The 17,794-nt window shown below is 41.6% G+C and overlaps 1 protein-coding gene across 1 annotated transcript in view; it reads right to left on the bottom strand.

Moving 5' to 3' along the window:
* LOC132818075 (EH domain-containing protein 1-like) overlaps window positions 1-16,847 on the bottom strand; it is a 66,702-nt gene extending 49,855 nt beyond the window's left edge. Inside the window, exons 1-2 of the mRNA XM_060828728.1 lie at window positions 16,570-16,847; window positions 3,941-4,117 (exon numbers count right to left, since the gene is read on the bottom strand). Coding sequence (XP_060684711.1) covers window positions 3,941-4,117; window positions 16,570-16,796 — 404 coding nt within the window. The 5' untranslated portion in view covers window positions 16,797-16,847. The remainder of the gene's footprint in view (window positions 1-3,940; window positions 4,118-16,569) is intronic.
* Window positions 16,848-17,794: the final 947 nt, after the last annotated feature.

The raw sequence follows: 17,794 nt of genomic DNA, 5'->3' as shown, positions 1-17,794 counted from the left end.
ACCGCATTCTGTCACTGTTTCAGTCACCCAGACCAATACATTTTAGGAGTTTTGCAATGTTTCAATGTATCAATAACTGCTTGCAATTAACTATACAAACCATAATTAGTGGTTTAGCGGTTTCTGTTTAATTTGCCAATCTCAGACAGGGTTACCAAACACCCATAAGCCCAGGAGGAAGAGAGAAGATGCAGGTTTCTCTATCTGAATGATATCCAGCAGCTTGCTGATCCACTGTTCAGACTCATGAATGAAGAATGTATACGTTTGAGGGGTGGTGGAGGACAGAGAACACTGATGAAACTACATCCCAACAAGTCACTGTACCAGTAGGAGAGTGAAGAGGAAGGTAGATAATATTAACATACAGTGTGCACCTGTGACAATGTTGCTCCTTCAACAAGGTTATTCTGTCCTTGGTTTTTTCCCCCCCCAAGAGGGGTCGTAAAGGCAGAGGTGAGAAATGTCTGAAATGGCTACTTTAATAACGACCAACAGATGCTGTCTAAATTAATAATCAAAAAAGGCTTTCAGGCATTTTTTTTTACAAAAACACTTGTACATTGAGTGGGGAGTGGACAGTTCTCCCAGTTCAGGGTTTTTTCCTTCTAGTTTTGGGTTAGTTATAGCTAGGGACCCAAAGAAACAGCTCCATGCTGATCGTCTCTCTGACAACTCTCTCCTGCAAGAACCTGTGTTTGAATTTACCTTCTTGCCAAGGGGTGTGTTTATGGGATGTTGCAGGAAATTGGAATAGCTCTTTGTTAAGTTGTGTTTTCAAATAGTTATGTTACTTAAAATTTGGTTTTCTTTTATTCATGTATAAATAAATTCTGCTTTGTTTAGAACTGAGTTTTGACCAGCTGTGTCACTTCTGGAACATTCAACTTACATCTGCTTAAAACTAGAAAGTTTTAAATGTTCTTAAAATGTTTTGAGTGGGTCTGGCCTGGTCCATAACACTACTTAAACAATTGTGTGTTAAATAAGGAGAAAGCAGCAGCTGTGTTGGTCACCTAGCTGTTAAACTTGCCCCATTCAAGAATCAAGATGTATGAAAGATGCAAATGTTAAGTTGTTCTTGCATTTTTTTGGCTTGCTGACTGCTCCTTTGACTCCAATCACAAGGCACGGGAAATTTAAACCCCAATTGTAATTAAATTCCACATCTCAACCTTAAATCAATACAATGCCTTGGTCAAAGATTATAGTTTTGAATGAGAAGCCAAGCAACATTATTCAGACACAAACGTGTGTGATGGGTGTGTGCAACAGTTCCTTTTTCAATTGTCACATTATGTAAATCCAGGAAGTCCCTGTGACCGACTCAGTTATTTAAGGAAGCTTAATTGTTCCATTCAGAGCTTTGGTTTGGAATTTAAACATCAGGTCAGATCAGTGGTGACAAGTATGAATCACTGAACAGTGAAACGTTTATTAAAAATAATGTTTCATACAGCAATTACACAGGTTTTTCTTTTGAAAAGGAAGACAGCATGATTTTTTAATTGTAAATGCATGTTACATAATCAGTAAATACATGAATAAATAAAACAGATGTTTGTTACCCTGTGCAAATTAGTGTACATATCAGGGTTAATTAAGATACTCTCAAGGTCACTCGGAGATGGGATTGACCCAAGAAAATGATTTAAGATAGGGATCTAGGGGGAAAAAAGTACAGTAAGCAAAAGCAGGATAAAGCCTAAAACTGCAAATATCCAAACTACAATTGTTGCACTACCTCTACCCAATGGATATTTTGATAAACACAAAAAACTCACAACTGCAGTCATTTTTTTTCCATGAAAGGGAAAAATAGGGAGGCTAAAAAAAATCAAGGAGAGCTTGCTGAAAAAAAATGTTATGCTTTAATCTAATAACCCTCACTCAGCTTTTCTTTAAATTGTATGAAACAAGGAACTGCATCCAGTTAGCACAAACCTTTAAGATTTCATAGCTGTGCTAAGAATATCAAAAATAGATTGAGGCTATTTTGTACTTTACTCTTTATCTTAAGTCTCCTTGTGCCACATTGCGCAAATTGTTTTATTTCCAAACCTTAGACAGTATCCCTTAGAAACGGAGATGCAAGGACTTACACAAACAGACAAATGACAAAATCCCACATCCTCAATGTGAATACTCAGACCAAATTGTTTAACTTGGCTTGAAAAGTTTCCATGTTGGGATGTGACAGACCCCATACAACACAGCACCACATGTGAAGTGTATCCTTGTCAAAGGCAAAATGTTACTGTACAGAAGCAGAAATTGTCCCTAATCTTTTCTAAGAGTTCAACTTTAAGCTGTGTGGATGTACATTATGAAATGACAATGCATATAACAACTGAATATTTCAACCAGTAATTCTTTGTACAGTTGCCTGTTCACTTCAAGTGAATACAAATGTGCTCTTTCTCATGTTACATGTCAAAGAATGCCTCTGGGTGGAGGTTTCCGTTGTTCACAAATCCAGTGAAGTCACACAACAGTCCAGTCAGTTTGAGGACAGACAGCAACTCAAACAGCACTTCCAAACAACATCTCATTGCACTGTTCAGGTTTACAGAATCATAGGGGCCAGCCCAAACTGCTTTGAAACAAAGCTGAAAATGTGTTGCTGGTTAAAGCACAGCAGGTTAGGCAGCATCCAAGGAATAGGAAATCCGACGTTTCGGGCATAAGCCCTTCATCAACCCTCCAAAGAGTAACCCACCCAGATCCCCCACCCCCCCCTCACCCTATTGCCCACATTTACCCCTGTCTAATGCACCTAACCTACACACCTCTGAACACTATAGTAATTTAGCATGGCCAAATCACCTGACCTGCATGTCTTTGGATTGCGGGAGGAAACCAGAGTACCCAGATGAAACCCATGCACACATGGGGAAAATGTGCGAACTCCACACAGACAGTCGCCCGATGCTGGAAACAAACCCAGGTCCCTGGCACTGTGAGGCAACAGTGCTTACCACCGAGCCACCTTGCCGTACCTCAGTTGGTCTCAGCCATTCCCATAGGGTGGAATTATGGTACCCTATTCCTGATGACTTTTAACAGACTTATACCACACACCCATCTGGTGGATAGGAGCAAGCATGATAATCACACTTAACTAACCCGCTGTTTAGGTTCACCCCATCAAGAAAGTCACTGCTGATGGCTTTGTAAGTAGGCAAGGTCAGTAAACTGGTGGAAGATTTCTTTCCTATTTATTCCCGTTAACTTATACAACCAAAATCACCAATTAGGGACTCAAAGAAACTGCTCTTCCATATTGGTTCCTAAACAAAAGAATTCTGCAGCAATGCAAATTATGGGAAGCTTCATGTGACAAATATGAAATTCAGGTTAAAACTGCCTCACTCATTTCTTATAGGAGAAAGTGAGGACTGCAGATGCTGGAGATCAGAGCTGAAAATGTGTTCCTGGAAAAGCGCAGGTCAGGCAACATCCAAGGAGCAGGAAAGTTGACGTTTCGGGCATGGGCTCATGCCCGAAACGTCGACTCTCCTGCTCCTTGGATGCTGCCTGACCTGCACTTTTCCAGGAACACATTTTCAGCTCTGATCTCCAGTCCTCACTTTCTCCTAGAAGATTTTATCCTACTGCAAATCCTCTTGCAAGGATACCTTTCTTGAAGAAGCTCCCCTCCTCCCTCGAAGGGCGCATGCCCGAAACATCGACTCCCCTGCTCCATGGATGCTGCCTGATCTGCTGCGCTTTTCTAGTAATACATTTTCATCACTCATTTCTTACCAGAGTTCTGTAACTAGCACAGAGGGATCGATACTGGAGTCAAAACACTGACCCCAAGTCAAATATCTTTAGCTAAGAACATGATACGGTTTTACCTCCATGGAAAAGCATTTGTAAAGGACTATAACTTTAGAATCACATTCAGAAAATCTCAACATGCAAGGGTCACACATACCTATTTAGGAAAGCATTCCCGAAGGAATTTAGCTTCCGGAAAGGCTTTTTGGGATCAACCACAAGTGCATTGCCAGGAATGATCCCTTCCTCTTGCCCATGCATCACAGCAATGAAGGAATCAGTTGTCGGTTCAGGCCCAATCCTCATGCCAGGGAAGTCCTGTTCCAGTAAATATCTAACAGTATCAAAAGATCACATTAATTAGAATTAGGATATTGCTATGTTCTGTAACAACTTTAAAACAATGCAAGTGCTCTTGAATTACTGTGAAACACAATGTCTGACTTGTTTTTTAAAGGCAAATATAGAGCTCTACGAGACTTCTTTTTAAAATACTAATTCCCATGTGGATACAAGTCTAGAAGGAGTGTTCTGAAACAGAGATTATATTGAAATCGGAGACACAATTAATTCTTCAAATGATCAAGCTGCAAAGGAGTATTTGTAAGATGGGGAAATGGGTAAAGTGACATGTCAGTAGTTGTTATACACTGAATATGTATATTCAGTGGAGTTGGAGGTACAGGTTTACAGCTTATTGAAAGCAATATTTGAAGTTAACAAAGCTTTTTAAAAAAAAATTAATAGAATTCCAGGTTTATCACAAGATATACAGTGTAAAGTGGTGAACCTACAGTCTACTTTTAGTAAAATCTCAGCTAGAATAGTTGTGCTTTGAAGGTTCCATGTAAGGAAGGAGACAGATTTGAGAGAGGATAACTGCACATATTTAGTAAGATCAAGTGGGCGGCACGGTGGCACAGTGGTTAGCACTGCTGCCTCACAGCGCCTGAGACCCGGGTTCAATTCCCGACTCAGGCGGCTGACTGTGTGGAGTTTGCACGTTCTCCCCGTGTCAGCGTGGGTTTCCTCCGGGTGCTCCGGTTTCCTCCCACAGTCCAAAGATGTGCGGGTCAGGTGAATTGGCCATGCTAAATTGCCCGTAGTGTTAGGTAAGGGGTAAATGTAGGGGTATGGGTGGGTTTCGCTTCGGCGGGTCGGTGTGGACTTGTTGGGCCGAAGGGCCTGTTTCCACACTGTAAGTCTAATCTAATCAAGTCTGCTATGAAGAATTACAAACAAACAGCAAGGCACATTTGAAACAAACTCAATAGAATAATAAAGACTGTGGAACAATAAAGTTAGTTTAAATTATGAACAGATGGGCTAAGACATATAGAAACAGACTTTTTTTAGTAGCAGCAGTGCTTAAAAGATACAAGATTAAATTAAGTCATTTACAAGAATGAGCGGGAGAAACCACTTCAGAAATTTGGAAGGTTGTTGAATTCCCAGGATTAGTGGCTGGGAAAGAAACTTGGCTAATATTCCAGATTAGACTGGATACGTGGATGAAAGAGGAGCTAAATGAATTGGGGCACAGGGTCAGTAAACGTGATTAGAATTAGTAGCATACACCTAGCAGGTAAACACCAAGGCATGGATAATGGCCTCACTTTTGCATACTTATGCAATGCACTGGAAGTAGCAGCTTTACACTAATTGCATGGCAACATGTAACAAGGCACCCTGAAATTTGCATTGCCTATAATAGTACCACAAAGAAATTCTTTCTGCAGTTCCACGTGGATAACAATCTTTGAGTTATTGTTATAATGGTCATGCAATGCAGCACTACTGAATCACCCAAAGCAATACATGTGCTGGTTTTGGCGAAAGGTTTTTCTCTTTGTGATCACCAGAGTATCTTCAACGTTGCCTGTTCATCTCCCTCTCTACATATCCAGTGGCAGGAAAGTTCAATATCAGTCTCTTCCCCCAAGCCAATGAGTCCAATATAGAATCACTCAAAATGAGCTCCAGTGCATGTGTGATGTAGTTTGCATGCCCAACACTAGATTCCCTAAACAACTGTTATACTTGGAACTTGGTCGTAGCAGGAGATGCTCTGGAGGACAGTGAAAACACTTTAGGGATGTCCTCAAAGCCACCCTGAAGGAGGTCAAACATACCTGGAAGCTCATGAGAGATCCTGGCTTGTGCTCAACCAATTTATAGAAGGTTAATTTGGGAAGGCACTCATCAGGAATGTGCAGAGGTGAAGCCAAGGCATCGGACGGAAGACAAACATTCAAATAAACCATCTTCCCAACACATCAAGCATCACACATCCCACATGGCACAGTCTGCACTGGATTGATCAGAACCCATCAAACTGGAGTAGGAGCAAGGTCATTGTCACTGACAAAGAACTACCTAGGAAGATGATTAAAAGTCATGAGGAAATGGTTAACGTTTTAGTCATGATCTTGCAAAATTCCTGAATTGGAAAATAAAAGAGGTTGTTTAATAATTTAAGGAAAAAAAGCAAATGGTAAAAGAGGTAAACTAAGAAGTCTAGCCTCGATCGTTGGAAACTTTTAAAAATGTTTGTTATGTGACCAGCAGAGCATTGGGACCAATACATGGAGGAGTTACTAAAGTACTAATGTCGGGGGTGGGGGGTTGGTTTTGAATACTCAGCATTCAATTTGGCTCCACAGACATGTTTTAACATTCCTGAAGAGATAGCTTTTCTTTGAAAAGACTTGCAACTCAGTTATATTGTCCTTGCCTCCAAGTCAGAAGGTCGAGGTTTAAGTCCTACCAGCTCTAGAGTCGTATCATAACACATCTGAGCAGGTTAATTAAAAATATCTATCCTATAGTGAGGAAGTGCAGAATGAGGGACATGACCTTAAATTTAGAGCTAAGTCATTGGAGATGATATCAGACAGCACTTCTTCACACAAAATTGGTGGGAATCTGAACCTCCTCACTCTCAAAGCTACTGAGACTGTGGGTCATTACACATTTCAAAACTGATGGCTAGATATTTGCGAGGCAAAGGTATAAAAGGCATTACAAAAACAAGGTGGGTAAATGGAGTTAATAGACAAATCTTCACGAACTTAATGAACAGTGGAGCAGGTTTGACAATGGGCCGAGTGGCCACTTGATACTGTCTTGTAAAAATATTATCTGCATTGTATTGAGGCTTCAACAGCAGCTGCATCAGTGAGGTCGGCCTGAAACAGACACATGGTAGTGGTGGAGTCAAGTTTGGGCTGATATTGGTGGCATCTGCAATGGCAAGGTCCTGCGAGGATTCAGTGGCAAGGGCATTGGTGGAGGGGAGATGGTACCGAGGAGTGACGACTTTCATTCCAACAGCATGGTGAAGAGAACCCGGGCCTAGTCCACTGATGGAGGACTTAAGACGGACTGTGAAGTTGGACAATTTCTTAAATTTCTTCATCTTTTGTCTTCAGATTCTATATTTTGGCTTATTTTTCTGTGTTTTAATATAGCGCCAGAGAGTCGTGACACTTTTCACTGTATTTTGTGAAAAGAGATACTTGACAACAAATGAATCAAATAAGTGTAGTTCACTCGGAGTGTGCGCTGCTGCAGAAATGTACATTTTTCTATATGTGTTGCAGCTGGGATGATCCAGGCTCCAACTTTCTCTCCATCACGTGGCTGATCAGGGATTCCCTCCCACTCTTGCTGCCTGCCATCAGTGAGGGGAGGATTTACAGTCCAATACTCAAACTGTTTGACTACATCACAAATGGACCTTTCTTGGCCATCAAGTCCTTTTCAGGAGGAGGGGACACTCTAACCCAGAGCTTCTGGCATCAGACTTGCTACTCCATGTCAAAAGATCTCCAAAATACCTCCATCCCAGTTCTCACTGAGTGCAGCGTCATACCACTTATAATTACTATTATATGAAATGAATAATCAAGACCACAACTACAGCTGTGGTTGAAAACATTTAAGCTCTTTTGAAACAGGAATTAAAATTACATAGTGTATGACTAGTTGTCTTATCATCACACAAACGCTTCCTTGCTCAATTAAAGCAAATGAGTCAAAAATCTCATGCTTGTGTCTTGTCATCTCATGACTATTATTTAAATTTTGTTAGAGCCAGTTTTTATTCATTGGATTAGAGAGCATCCAATAACAAGATTAAATTCTGCCTAATAAAAGTAAAATCTAGAGGCGCTGGAAAATTGAAATGAAAACACTGCATGGGAAACTCGAGTCTGGCAGCATCTTTGCGGAGAGAAACAGTTAATATTTAAAGAGTCTGGTATGACTCTCCGACATGCTGCCAAACCTGCTTAGCTTCTCCAGCTTTTTCTGTTTTGGACACTGAATTCTGCCTACTAGAGGCTGTGGTGTTTATATTTACTGCAACAGCTTTTATGGATATAGAATTTTAAATGTCTCCTATGGTTTTCAGATACAATTACATAATTGTTACCATTTTTACAGTAACTGCATGTTTGTGACTCCAAATTCCCTTGGAGTCAGAGCAGACTCACATCAAGAATAAAACAAAATAATGGAGAAACTCAGCAGTTCTGCAGCATCTGAGGACAGACATTGTTTTGAAAAAGTCACATCAGACTCAAAGTTGGGTTACTTGCTCGCGGACAACAGACTTAAGCAATATGGCTTGGCTTTTACATCTACATCCTATAAACAAATAGGAAACAAAATGGTTTCATTGTAACATTTATGATGTGCAGGGAGGTCAGTGCTTTGAACCAAGTTTCCACGACATTGGATATTAATTTTGATCCATCAGAAATACGGATAAACACTTGAACCACACAATTTTAGAGCAGTTACTTCATGGAAGTGTTAATGCAGTTAAGTTCTAGCCTCACACACAATGCCAAATGTTTTAAGGTAAAGTTTCTGGAAAATCACATGCAAACCCGAAAATGTGCAAACCTAATAAGCCCCCACATGGCCACGCATCTGTTCAAAACAAACTTTAATCAGAAGTCAGCAGAGAAAGCTCTCAAATATTCAAACCAATTATTTTCCTATATGGATAGATGCACAAGTACCTCTAAAATCTATTACTTTGATCAAACCTTTACGAACTCCATCCTACAAGAAAGCTTTGCACCAATGGTTTTAGTAGTAACAGGAACTTTCTGATTTCTTCTGAATGTTCAAATACAGTCAAAAGGCATTTTGAAATGGTAAATTTGAACCTGTATGATTTTCAAGTTTAAGGTGCATATTAAAGCTGTTGAAAAGGTGAGCTGAGGAAAGGACAAAACAATAAAGGCAATTTTATTGGACATCTTAAGTAATCTATATATTTAAAATGGTGTTTGGGTCTTTATTTAAATCTTCTATTAAGAAACTTCAAAGATACTTTGCAATCTTGGATGCCAATGATTTTTGTGCTTCCCGTTCACTGTATATTGCCAAAGCTCAAATACTTTGCTTAAAAGAGCTGTTCCAGTCTGTGTGCCATTGTAGTTACAGATTAAGATGGATCTGCACTGTAACTCTCTTCTCCCTAAACAGCATCTTTTATATACACACACACACGCTTTTAACAGTCACCAACAGTTACCTCCTTTAAAGACTTTGCTCATGAGATTTAATTGATGTCAGCAGGATTGAAATGAAACACTGGAAATGCTGGTAATACCAGGAGGTGCAGTTTCTGTGGGGAAAGAGGTAACTTTTCAAGGACCTTTTACTGATATAGGTCATAGACCCAAAATCATTTTTATATTCCTCTCCACAGATGCTGCCACACGTGCCCAATATTTTCAGCATTTTCTGGTTTTATTTCAGATTTCCAGCATGCTCATACTTCAAGAACATTTATTTGACCTTACTCTCCCCTTCATTAATCATCATTTCTTCACTTCTTTCTTTTGGTAACTGTTTCAAATTTTTACATCATCAAAACCGTCATCCTGATGAACCCACATGTAATATCATTGTACATTGACTGGCACATTATGAAGGTAACTGTTCAACCTTTCCATCTCTGTAGCACTCTCAAACTGCTGTGTTCTATACAACTCTTCCTCTCTCCACAGGTACTGTCCAAGTGTTTCCTGTTTAAATTTCAGACTTTTAGCACCCCTTTGCTATAAAACAAACAAGTCGAGTCAAACATTCCTGAAATTTGTACTGGATTCTCACCTAAAAAAATTGACTTATTTTCTTTTTATTTACTTGAATTTACATTTGTGACTTGTGAGCAGCCATTAAAATAGGGAAGTGTTATCTTTGGAAGCCATATGGTTCCAGGAAACAAAGAGAGCTGTCTATTTAAATAAATCCCGATTAAGTTAACTTTAGAAAATTGACTTCTTGAATATAACAAGAATAGCTTACCAAAACCCATGTGTAATTGAAAAGAAGCTCATCAGTGTTTGGTTTCGCCACTGCATGCCCTTATCTAGTTCCCTAATTGCAGGCTGGTGTAGAAGAGTGAAATAAATATACTTAGGGATTTTAAAGCATTGTAAATAAAGGCAAACATATCTCAAATCCATCTCTGATTCAATACAGTTTTCTCCTTCAGTAAAAAGTCAGTGTGCTGCTGTCCCTCATATATTGCACAAAATAACTGACACAATATTTGCCTGGCACAATATTTGCTGGCCAAAGCGGAAAAGATTGAAGTGGTCAACATGAACAGCTGCAGCATTAGGAGAATATGGCAGCCCTTGGACATCCACGAAAAACTAATAACTCCCCTAGCCACATCAATATAAACTTTGGAATTTTTAACCATTTGCAATAAGATGGCAATAAACCCAAACAAGCAGACAAAACACAGAAACCTTAGCCACTCTTCCCCTACATCAAAGACATCTTGGAAATGACTGCCAGACTACTCTGACCTCGATGTTCTGGTAGCCCACAAACCCACCAGCGCGCTAAAACAGCAGCTAATGAACTTAAAAGATCCTATACAGACAACAAGCAAAACTGATGTCATTTATAAAATACCTTGTAAGAACTGTGGTGATGTCATTACTCAACATTACTGGAAGTCTGACTGCAATCTCCAGTGTAGCACTGAAGAAGGGTTGCACTGAGAGGAGCGGGTAACCAGAGAGAAGAAGGGAATGACGAGCTATCGCCAAGGTGAAAAAAAAAGATCTTGAGAGCTTTCCTTAACAGGTACTGCTGATCATACAAGTGATATATAATAGAGAGATGCCCTGTTTACAGATGCTCAGTTTGGTATTTTAGAAAATACCTGTGTAGGGTCCAATTTAAATTAAGGTGGCGGGGAAATAATCTGGAAATATTGCAAAAGCGTTGGGGCTTTCAACAAGATTTTTCACAAGTCTGAAAGAATTCAGGGATATCTGTGATATTTAAAGTTATAGTTTTGAACCAGTCAAACAACCACCGTTTGTTTAAATGATTTAAAACTCTGCTGCATTAATGCCACCCTCTTCCATAAATTATTAGAAATTAAAGCCACTTTATTTTTCCACTACTATCAAGTCACTGTCTCACGTGGAAGGTGGGCTGAGCGAGGCTCTATCCCCTAGCTTTACAGTGGAGTGAATGATTGTGAAGAGAAAGCTGGCCTTTGGTGTCCCAATTGTTTATTTATTATTCAGAACTGCTGCTTCTACTCGAATTAACTGGAGAAAACTGCTGGTTGTTTGACCCTGCTAGTGATAACATCACTTGTATGCTTAAAACAATCTTCTGACTACACACACTCAATCTCTCTAAGGATTATCTTTACGTCACTTGTCCAGCATGTCAATTATTTGTAATCAGCATGTTGACTACAGCTAACCCAGAAATGGTATGTTGGATGAAAAAACATAACTGATTGAGACAGTGAATGAAGTTATTGCTTATTTTTTACAGCTTTCCTCCAATTTAGAACTTCAACTTTTAGATCCAGTCTATCCTTTTCCATTACCATTTTAAAACTAACATAATTATGGTCACTGGCCCCTAGATGCTCCCCCATTGACACCTCAGTCACCTGCCCTGTCAGGGTAGGTCAGGTTTTGCACCCTCTCTAGTGGGTACTTTGTGGACTACCATGATGCCAAGAGGTCTGACTGACGTGGCAGTCATTTCAGAGATATCTTTGATGTACTTTAAAGTGGCTAGGGTTTCTGGCCGCATTTTGTCTGCTGGTTTGGATTTGTTGCTGAGAAATCAGTGGACTGTGTTTATTGGCTACCAGTCCTTTTTGAAAACACTGCATAGGTGATTTTCTTCTGCTCTTCGTAGCTCCTCAGTGCTGCACTGCATGGTGGCTTGTTCAAATAATGTCTTAATGCAGCTTTGTTTATGGGTGTTGGGACGATTGCTCCTGTAGTTGAATATTTGGTCCGTGTGTGTTGTTTTCTTGTAGATGCTGGCTTGACATTCCCCACTGACTCTACACTCTACTGTGACATCGAGGAATGGCAGTTGTTGTTTTCTTCCTCTTTCGTAAATTTTATGGCAGTAAGGATGTTGTTGATGGTCTTGAAGCTTTCCTCCAATTTGTTTTGTTTAGTGTTTACTGTGAAAAAGGACATGGAAGATATAGAATGTAGGGAAATAGATGGTGGCACCTTGAAAAATCTCCATATTATGGAGAAGGAATCCTGAGAGACAGGATGTACTTGTATTTGGAAAGGCAAGGACTGATTAGGGATAGTCAACATGGCTTTGTGCATGAGAGATTATGTCTCAAAGTTGCTGGAGTTTTTGAAGAAGTAACAAAGAGGATTGATGAGGGCAGAGTGGTAGATGTGATCTATATGGACTTCAGTAAGACATTCCCCATGAGAGACTGGTTAGCAAGTTTAGATCTCATGGAATACAGGGAGAACCTCCCATTTGTATACAGAACTGGCTCAAAGGCAAAAGACAGAGGGTAGTGGTGGAGGGTTCTTTTTCAGACTGGAGGCCTGTGACCAGTGGAGTGCCGCAAGAAGCGGTGCTGGGTTCACTACTTTCGTATTTACATAAATGATTTGGATATGAGCATAAGTGGTGTAGTTAGTAAGTTTGCAGAGGACACCAAAATTGGAGGTGGTGTAGTGGACAATGAAGAAGGTTACCTCAGATTACAACAGGATCTTGATCAAATGGGCCAATGGGCTGAGGAGTGCCAAATGGATTTTAATTTAGATAAATGCAAGATGCTGCGTTTGGCAAAGCAAAGCTTAACAGGACTAATACACAATGGTAAGGTCCGGGGAGTGTTGCTGAACAAAGGGACCTTGGAGTGCAGGTTCATTGTTTCTTGAAAGTAGAATCTAGGTGTTTAGGATCATGAAGGCGGCATTTTGTATGCTTTCCTTTAATCGGAGACAATATGGAGGACAGGGGCTGCAGCCATACAGATAATTGGTTTGGCGACTTTTAGAATATTGCGTGCAATTCTGGTTTCCTTCCTATCAGAAGGACGCTATGAAACTTGAAAGGGTTCAGAAAAGAATCACAAGGATGTAGCCAGGGTTGGAGGATTTGAGCAATGGGGAGAGGTTGAATAGGGTGGGGCGGTTTTCCCTGGAGTGTCAGAGACTGAGGGGTGATCTTATAGAGGTTTATAAAGTCACGAGGATAGGTTAATGGGACAAAGTCTTTTCCCTGCAGTGGGGGAGTCCAGAACTAGAGGGCATAGGTTTAGGATGAGGGGGGGAAAAGATATGAAAGAGACCCAAGAGGAAATGTTTTCATATATTTGTATGGAATGAGTTGACAGAGGAAATGTTGGTGGCTAGTACAGTTGCAACATTTAAAAAGGCAGCTGGATGGGTATATGGAATAGGAAGGGTTTGGAGGGATATGGGCCGGTTGCTGGCAGGTGGGTCTACATTCGGTTGGGATATCTGGTCGGCATGGACGAGTTGGACCAAAGGGTCTGTTTCAGTGCTGTACATCTCTGACTCTAGTGATGAAAAATGTGTCATCCACAAAGCCGACCCAAAGTTTGGGTTGGATGGTTGGGAGAACTGTTTGTTCGAGTCTCTGCTTCTGCAGGGAATCCTGGTACTGGTGATCCCGTGGGTGTTCTGTTGATTTCTGTAGCCTTTGTTATTGAAAGTGAAGTAGATGGTGAAGCATAGGTCTACTAGTGCGACCATGTTGTCTTTGCTGGTGAACTTGGCTGTGTCTGGTGTTTGTGTCTTAGGTTCTTCTAATAGTGTTGTCAGTGTCTCTTTGGCCATGTTGATTTTGATGGATGTGGATAGGATTGAAACATCAAAGGAGACCATTACTTCATCCTTTTCTATCTTGGCATTTTTCATGGTGTTCAGGAATTCTTGAGTGGAGTGAATGGAGTGGTGTGAGTCCTCTACGAAGTATTTTCGTTTTTTGTGGGTCCAGTAAAAAAAAAGTGTTTATTCAGATCATTAAACATGGCAAAACGGAGGACTGCAGATGCTGGAAACCAGAGCTTAGATCAGAGTGGTGGTGGAAAAGCACAGCAGGTCAGGCAGCATCCAGGAGCAGGAAAATCGACGTTTCGGGCAAAATCCCTTCATCAGGAATCATTAACATATCACAGGTACAGAAAATAACCAATAAGTACATTAGAATGCTCGGATTTATGTTTAGGGGATCATAATAGTAAGGCAAAGAAATCATGATTCAACAAAACAAAGACTTGGTTAGACCCCCCATACCTGGAGTACTGAAAGCTGTTCTGCACCATCTACATTATAAAGGATATGGAGGAAATGCAGTGCAGATTCACTAAATGATGGACTCCAAAAGGTTAAATTATAATGATGAATTACTTACTTACACAGACACAGACACAAAGGTGAAGATGCTTGATCTTCGAAGGTGAAGAAGAGATTTGATCAAAGCTTTCAAGATACTAAAGTCAAGATATTGTAATTCTCTTTGCTAATGGAACTTGACACAGGATCTACTGAACACTAAATTTTAACGCTGAGATTGATTGATCGGTTTATAGATAATACTTCACCATTCAACTGGGAACTTTATAAAATACATCCGGAATCAATACCGAGATTTATATCCCTCACCTTGGTAGCATGTTGGTGGCAAACTAGCAAATCGTATGGGCATGAGTTAATTGTATGAAACATCTTGAATCGCACATGTGCGCATGTATGCGTGCGGGCGACAGGAGAGAGAGAAATGTATATAAAAGTTTAAGTTAGCAAAGCATCAGCCTGAAGGAGTGAAGAGGAGTCTCGAAGTGTGGGAATCTAAAAGAACAAATCGACCTATTTTGGTCTTCTACACCAACATATCTTCAGAATGGAAAATCAAATCTTATATTTTGTCCAATTAATCCTGTTAGTTTGCCCCCTAAGGTTAGCGATTGTTCTTTAGGCCAGTATAGTTATTCCCAAACAAGAGATTCTGACTTTTGGGGTTTAGCATTAAATCCAAAAATCCACAATAATGTAATAAACCTTGAATGAATAAATAAATGCAACCAGGTACTCAAAGGAAAAAGACATTTTCAGGGAGATTCTTTATAACCATATATTACCCTAGCAAAATACCTAATTCTGAGAAATGGACTTCTTTCCTTGCCCTACAGAGGAGTTTGCAAGTTACAAAGTTTAGCTGGCCCCACTTTGCCTCCTGTTAGTTAGCCAATTCTGGATTTGGTCCATTTTTTAAAGTCAGCAGACTGAGGGTTCAGAAAAGATTTACAAGGATGTTGCCAGGGTTGGAGGATTTGAGTTATAGGGAAAGGCTGAATAGGCTCAGGCTGTTTTCCCTGGAGCATTGGAGGCTGAGGGGTGACCTTATAGAGACTTATATAATCATAAGAGGCATGGATATGATATGATAAATAGACAAAGCCTTGGTAGACAAACCCTGGGGTGGGGGAGTCCAGAACTAGAGGAAATAGATTTAGGGTGAGAGGGGAAAGATATAAAAGGAGAAAATGAGGACTGCAGACGCTGAAGATCAGAGCTGAAAATGTGTTGCTGGGAAAGCGCAGTAGGTCAGGCAGCATCCAAGGTGCAGGTGCCCGAAACATCGACTCTCCTGCTCCTTGGATGCTGCCTGACCTGCTGCGCTTTTCCAGAAAGATATAAAAAGGGCAATTTTTTTCATGCAGAGGCTGTGCGTGTATGAATGAGCTGCCAGAGGAAGTGGAGGAGGGTGGTACATTGTGGCATTTAAAAGGCATCTAGATGGGTATATGAATAGGAAGGGTTTAGAGGGATATGGGCCAAGCGCTGGCAAATGGGAGTGAATTAGGTTAGGCCATCTTGTCAGTATGGATGAGTTGGACCAAAGGAGCTGTTTCTATGCTGTACATCTCTATGACTATGCTTGTAAGATTAGCTCCCATCTTGTCACATCTTTATTCATACCCCCACCCATTTCTCTTACTGCGCTTATGTTTGGACCACTCACACATCCTCTGGACAAACATTTAGTTTCATTATCAATACCAATACCACAGCCTTTGGCTTGTTGTCAGACCAGATCCTGTCCTACAGCACAGGAACAGACTCTTTGTGCAAGTAGGACCAATCTAGCTCCATTTGCCAGGCCCATATCCCTCTAAATCCTTCCTATTCATGAACCCATGCAGATGCCTTTCAGATGTTGTAATTGTACCAGCCTCCACCACTTCCTCGGGCTGGTACAATTTCAACATTTAAAACATTTGGCCGCTGCTTCACAGACCTTTTCAGTTTCAGATCTTTTTGCCAGCTGCCAACTTTTCGTTTATTGCACTGCCGACGATCCAACGTTTCTGACAGAAAGTTAGTCACTATTAGCTCGTCAGCCCAGATGGAGGGTTAGTTGAAGCCCTCTATGTTTGCGTTTACCCGATGTTAGCTGTCATGTGTGTGCGTTTACCTGATGAAGGTGGTCTTGCCGGTGGAGTACTGGCCGATCAGCAGCACCATGGGCTTGTTCTCGAAGTCGGCCTGCTCCAGGGCGGGCGAGTGGAAGTGATGGAACTGGTAGTAATCCTCCAGCGGCAGCAGCCTCTTGTTGTACAGGGAGCGCAAGCCCTCGGACACCGTGTTAAACACCACCGAGTCCTTCCCGCGGGCCTCAGGCCCAGACAGCCAGCTGAACATGGTGCCTCACCCCGACTGGTCTCGAGCTCACTGACTCAACCCACACTCCCGTCCGCTTGGAACAACACCACTCACCGGGAGAGCCCGCCCCTTTTCCCTAACTCCACCCAAGGCCACGCCTACTCGCCGGGCCCGTCCGCCCGCACCAACCGTCCCCCGCCCGGTGCTCCGCCCATTCATCTCACCCCTGCGCGCACGTCATGACTCCGCCCATTCGCTCCGAGCCGCGCCCACCGAGCCCCGCTCCAGTCACGCTCATCCCCGACCATCTTCGTGGAGTCCCCCCCTATCGCATTGAGTCCCGCCTCAGACCCCGCCCACTCGCCGTCACAATAAGGTGTCCCAAACAGACCCCGCCCATTTCCCCTTAACCCCCCCCCCCCATCCCCCGCCTCGCGCTAACATCTCCCGCCCTCACCTGCGTCCACAAACACCGACCGCGCCCCGGTCTCCAGCTCTGCGCACTCAGTTGGAGACTCATACAAAATAGAAACAAACCCTTTGGTCCAATTCGTCCATGCTGACCGAATATCCTAAATTAATCTTGTCCCGATTTGGAGATGCCGGTGTTGGACTGGGGTGTACAAAGTTAAAAATCACACAACACTAGGTAATAGTCCAACAGATTTATTTGGAAGCACTTGCTTTCTGAGCGCCGCTCCTTTATCAGGTGGTTAAGCGCCTGGTGGTGTGAGATTTTTAACTTAATCCAGTCCCATTTGCCAGCACTTGGCCCATATCCCTTTAAACTCTTCCTATGCCTGCCTCTTTGTAGGATAAGTGGAACATTCCCTCTTCCCGATTTACAAGGACACTATTCCCCACCTTTTCTTCTATTACATTGATGACCTTATCAGCGTCACCCATACTTCCCCGCCCCTCTCCCCGCAGGAGTTTGAATGGTTCATCAACTTCTCAAGTTCACATGGACCATCTTCAATACCTCCCATCCCTTCGTGGACCTCTCCAGTGACTAACTCAATACTGACAACTATTTC

This window comes from Hemiscyllium ocellatum, chromosome 8 (genome assembly GCF_020745735.1).
Source record: "Hemiscyllium ocellatum isolate sHemOce1 chromosome 8, sHemOce1.pat.X.cur, whole genome shotgun sequence".
NCBI classification, from domain to species: Eukaryota; Metazoa; Chordata; class Chondrichthyes; order Orectolobiformes; family Hemiscylliidae; genus Hemiscyllium; species Hemiscyllium ocellatum.
The sequence above is the reverse complement of the archived record's forward strand: the minus strand, read 5'-3'. Positions and strand labels throughout refer to the sequence as shown.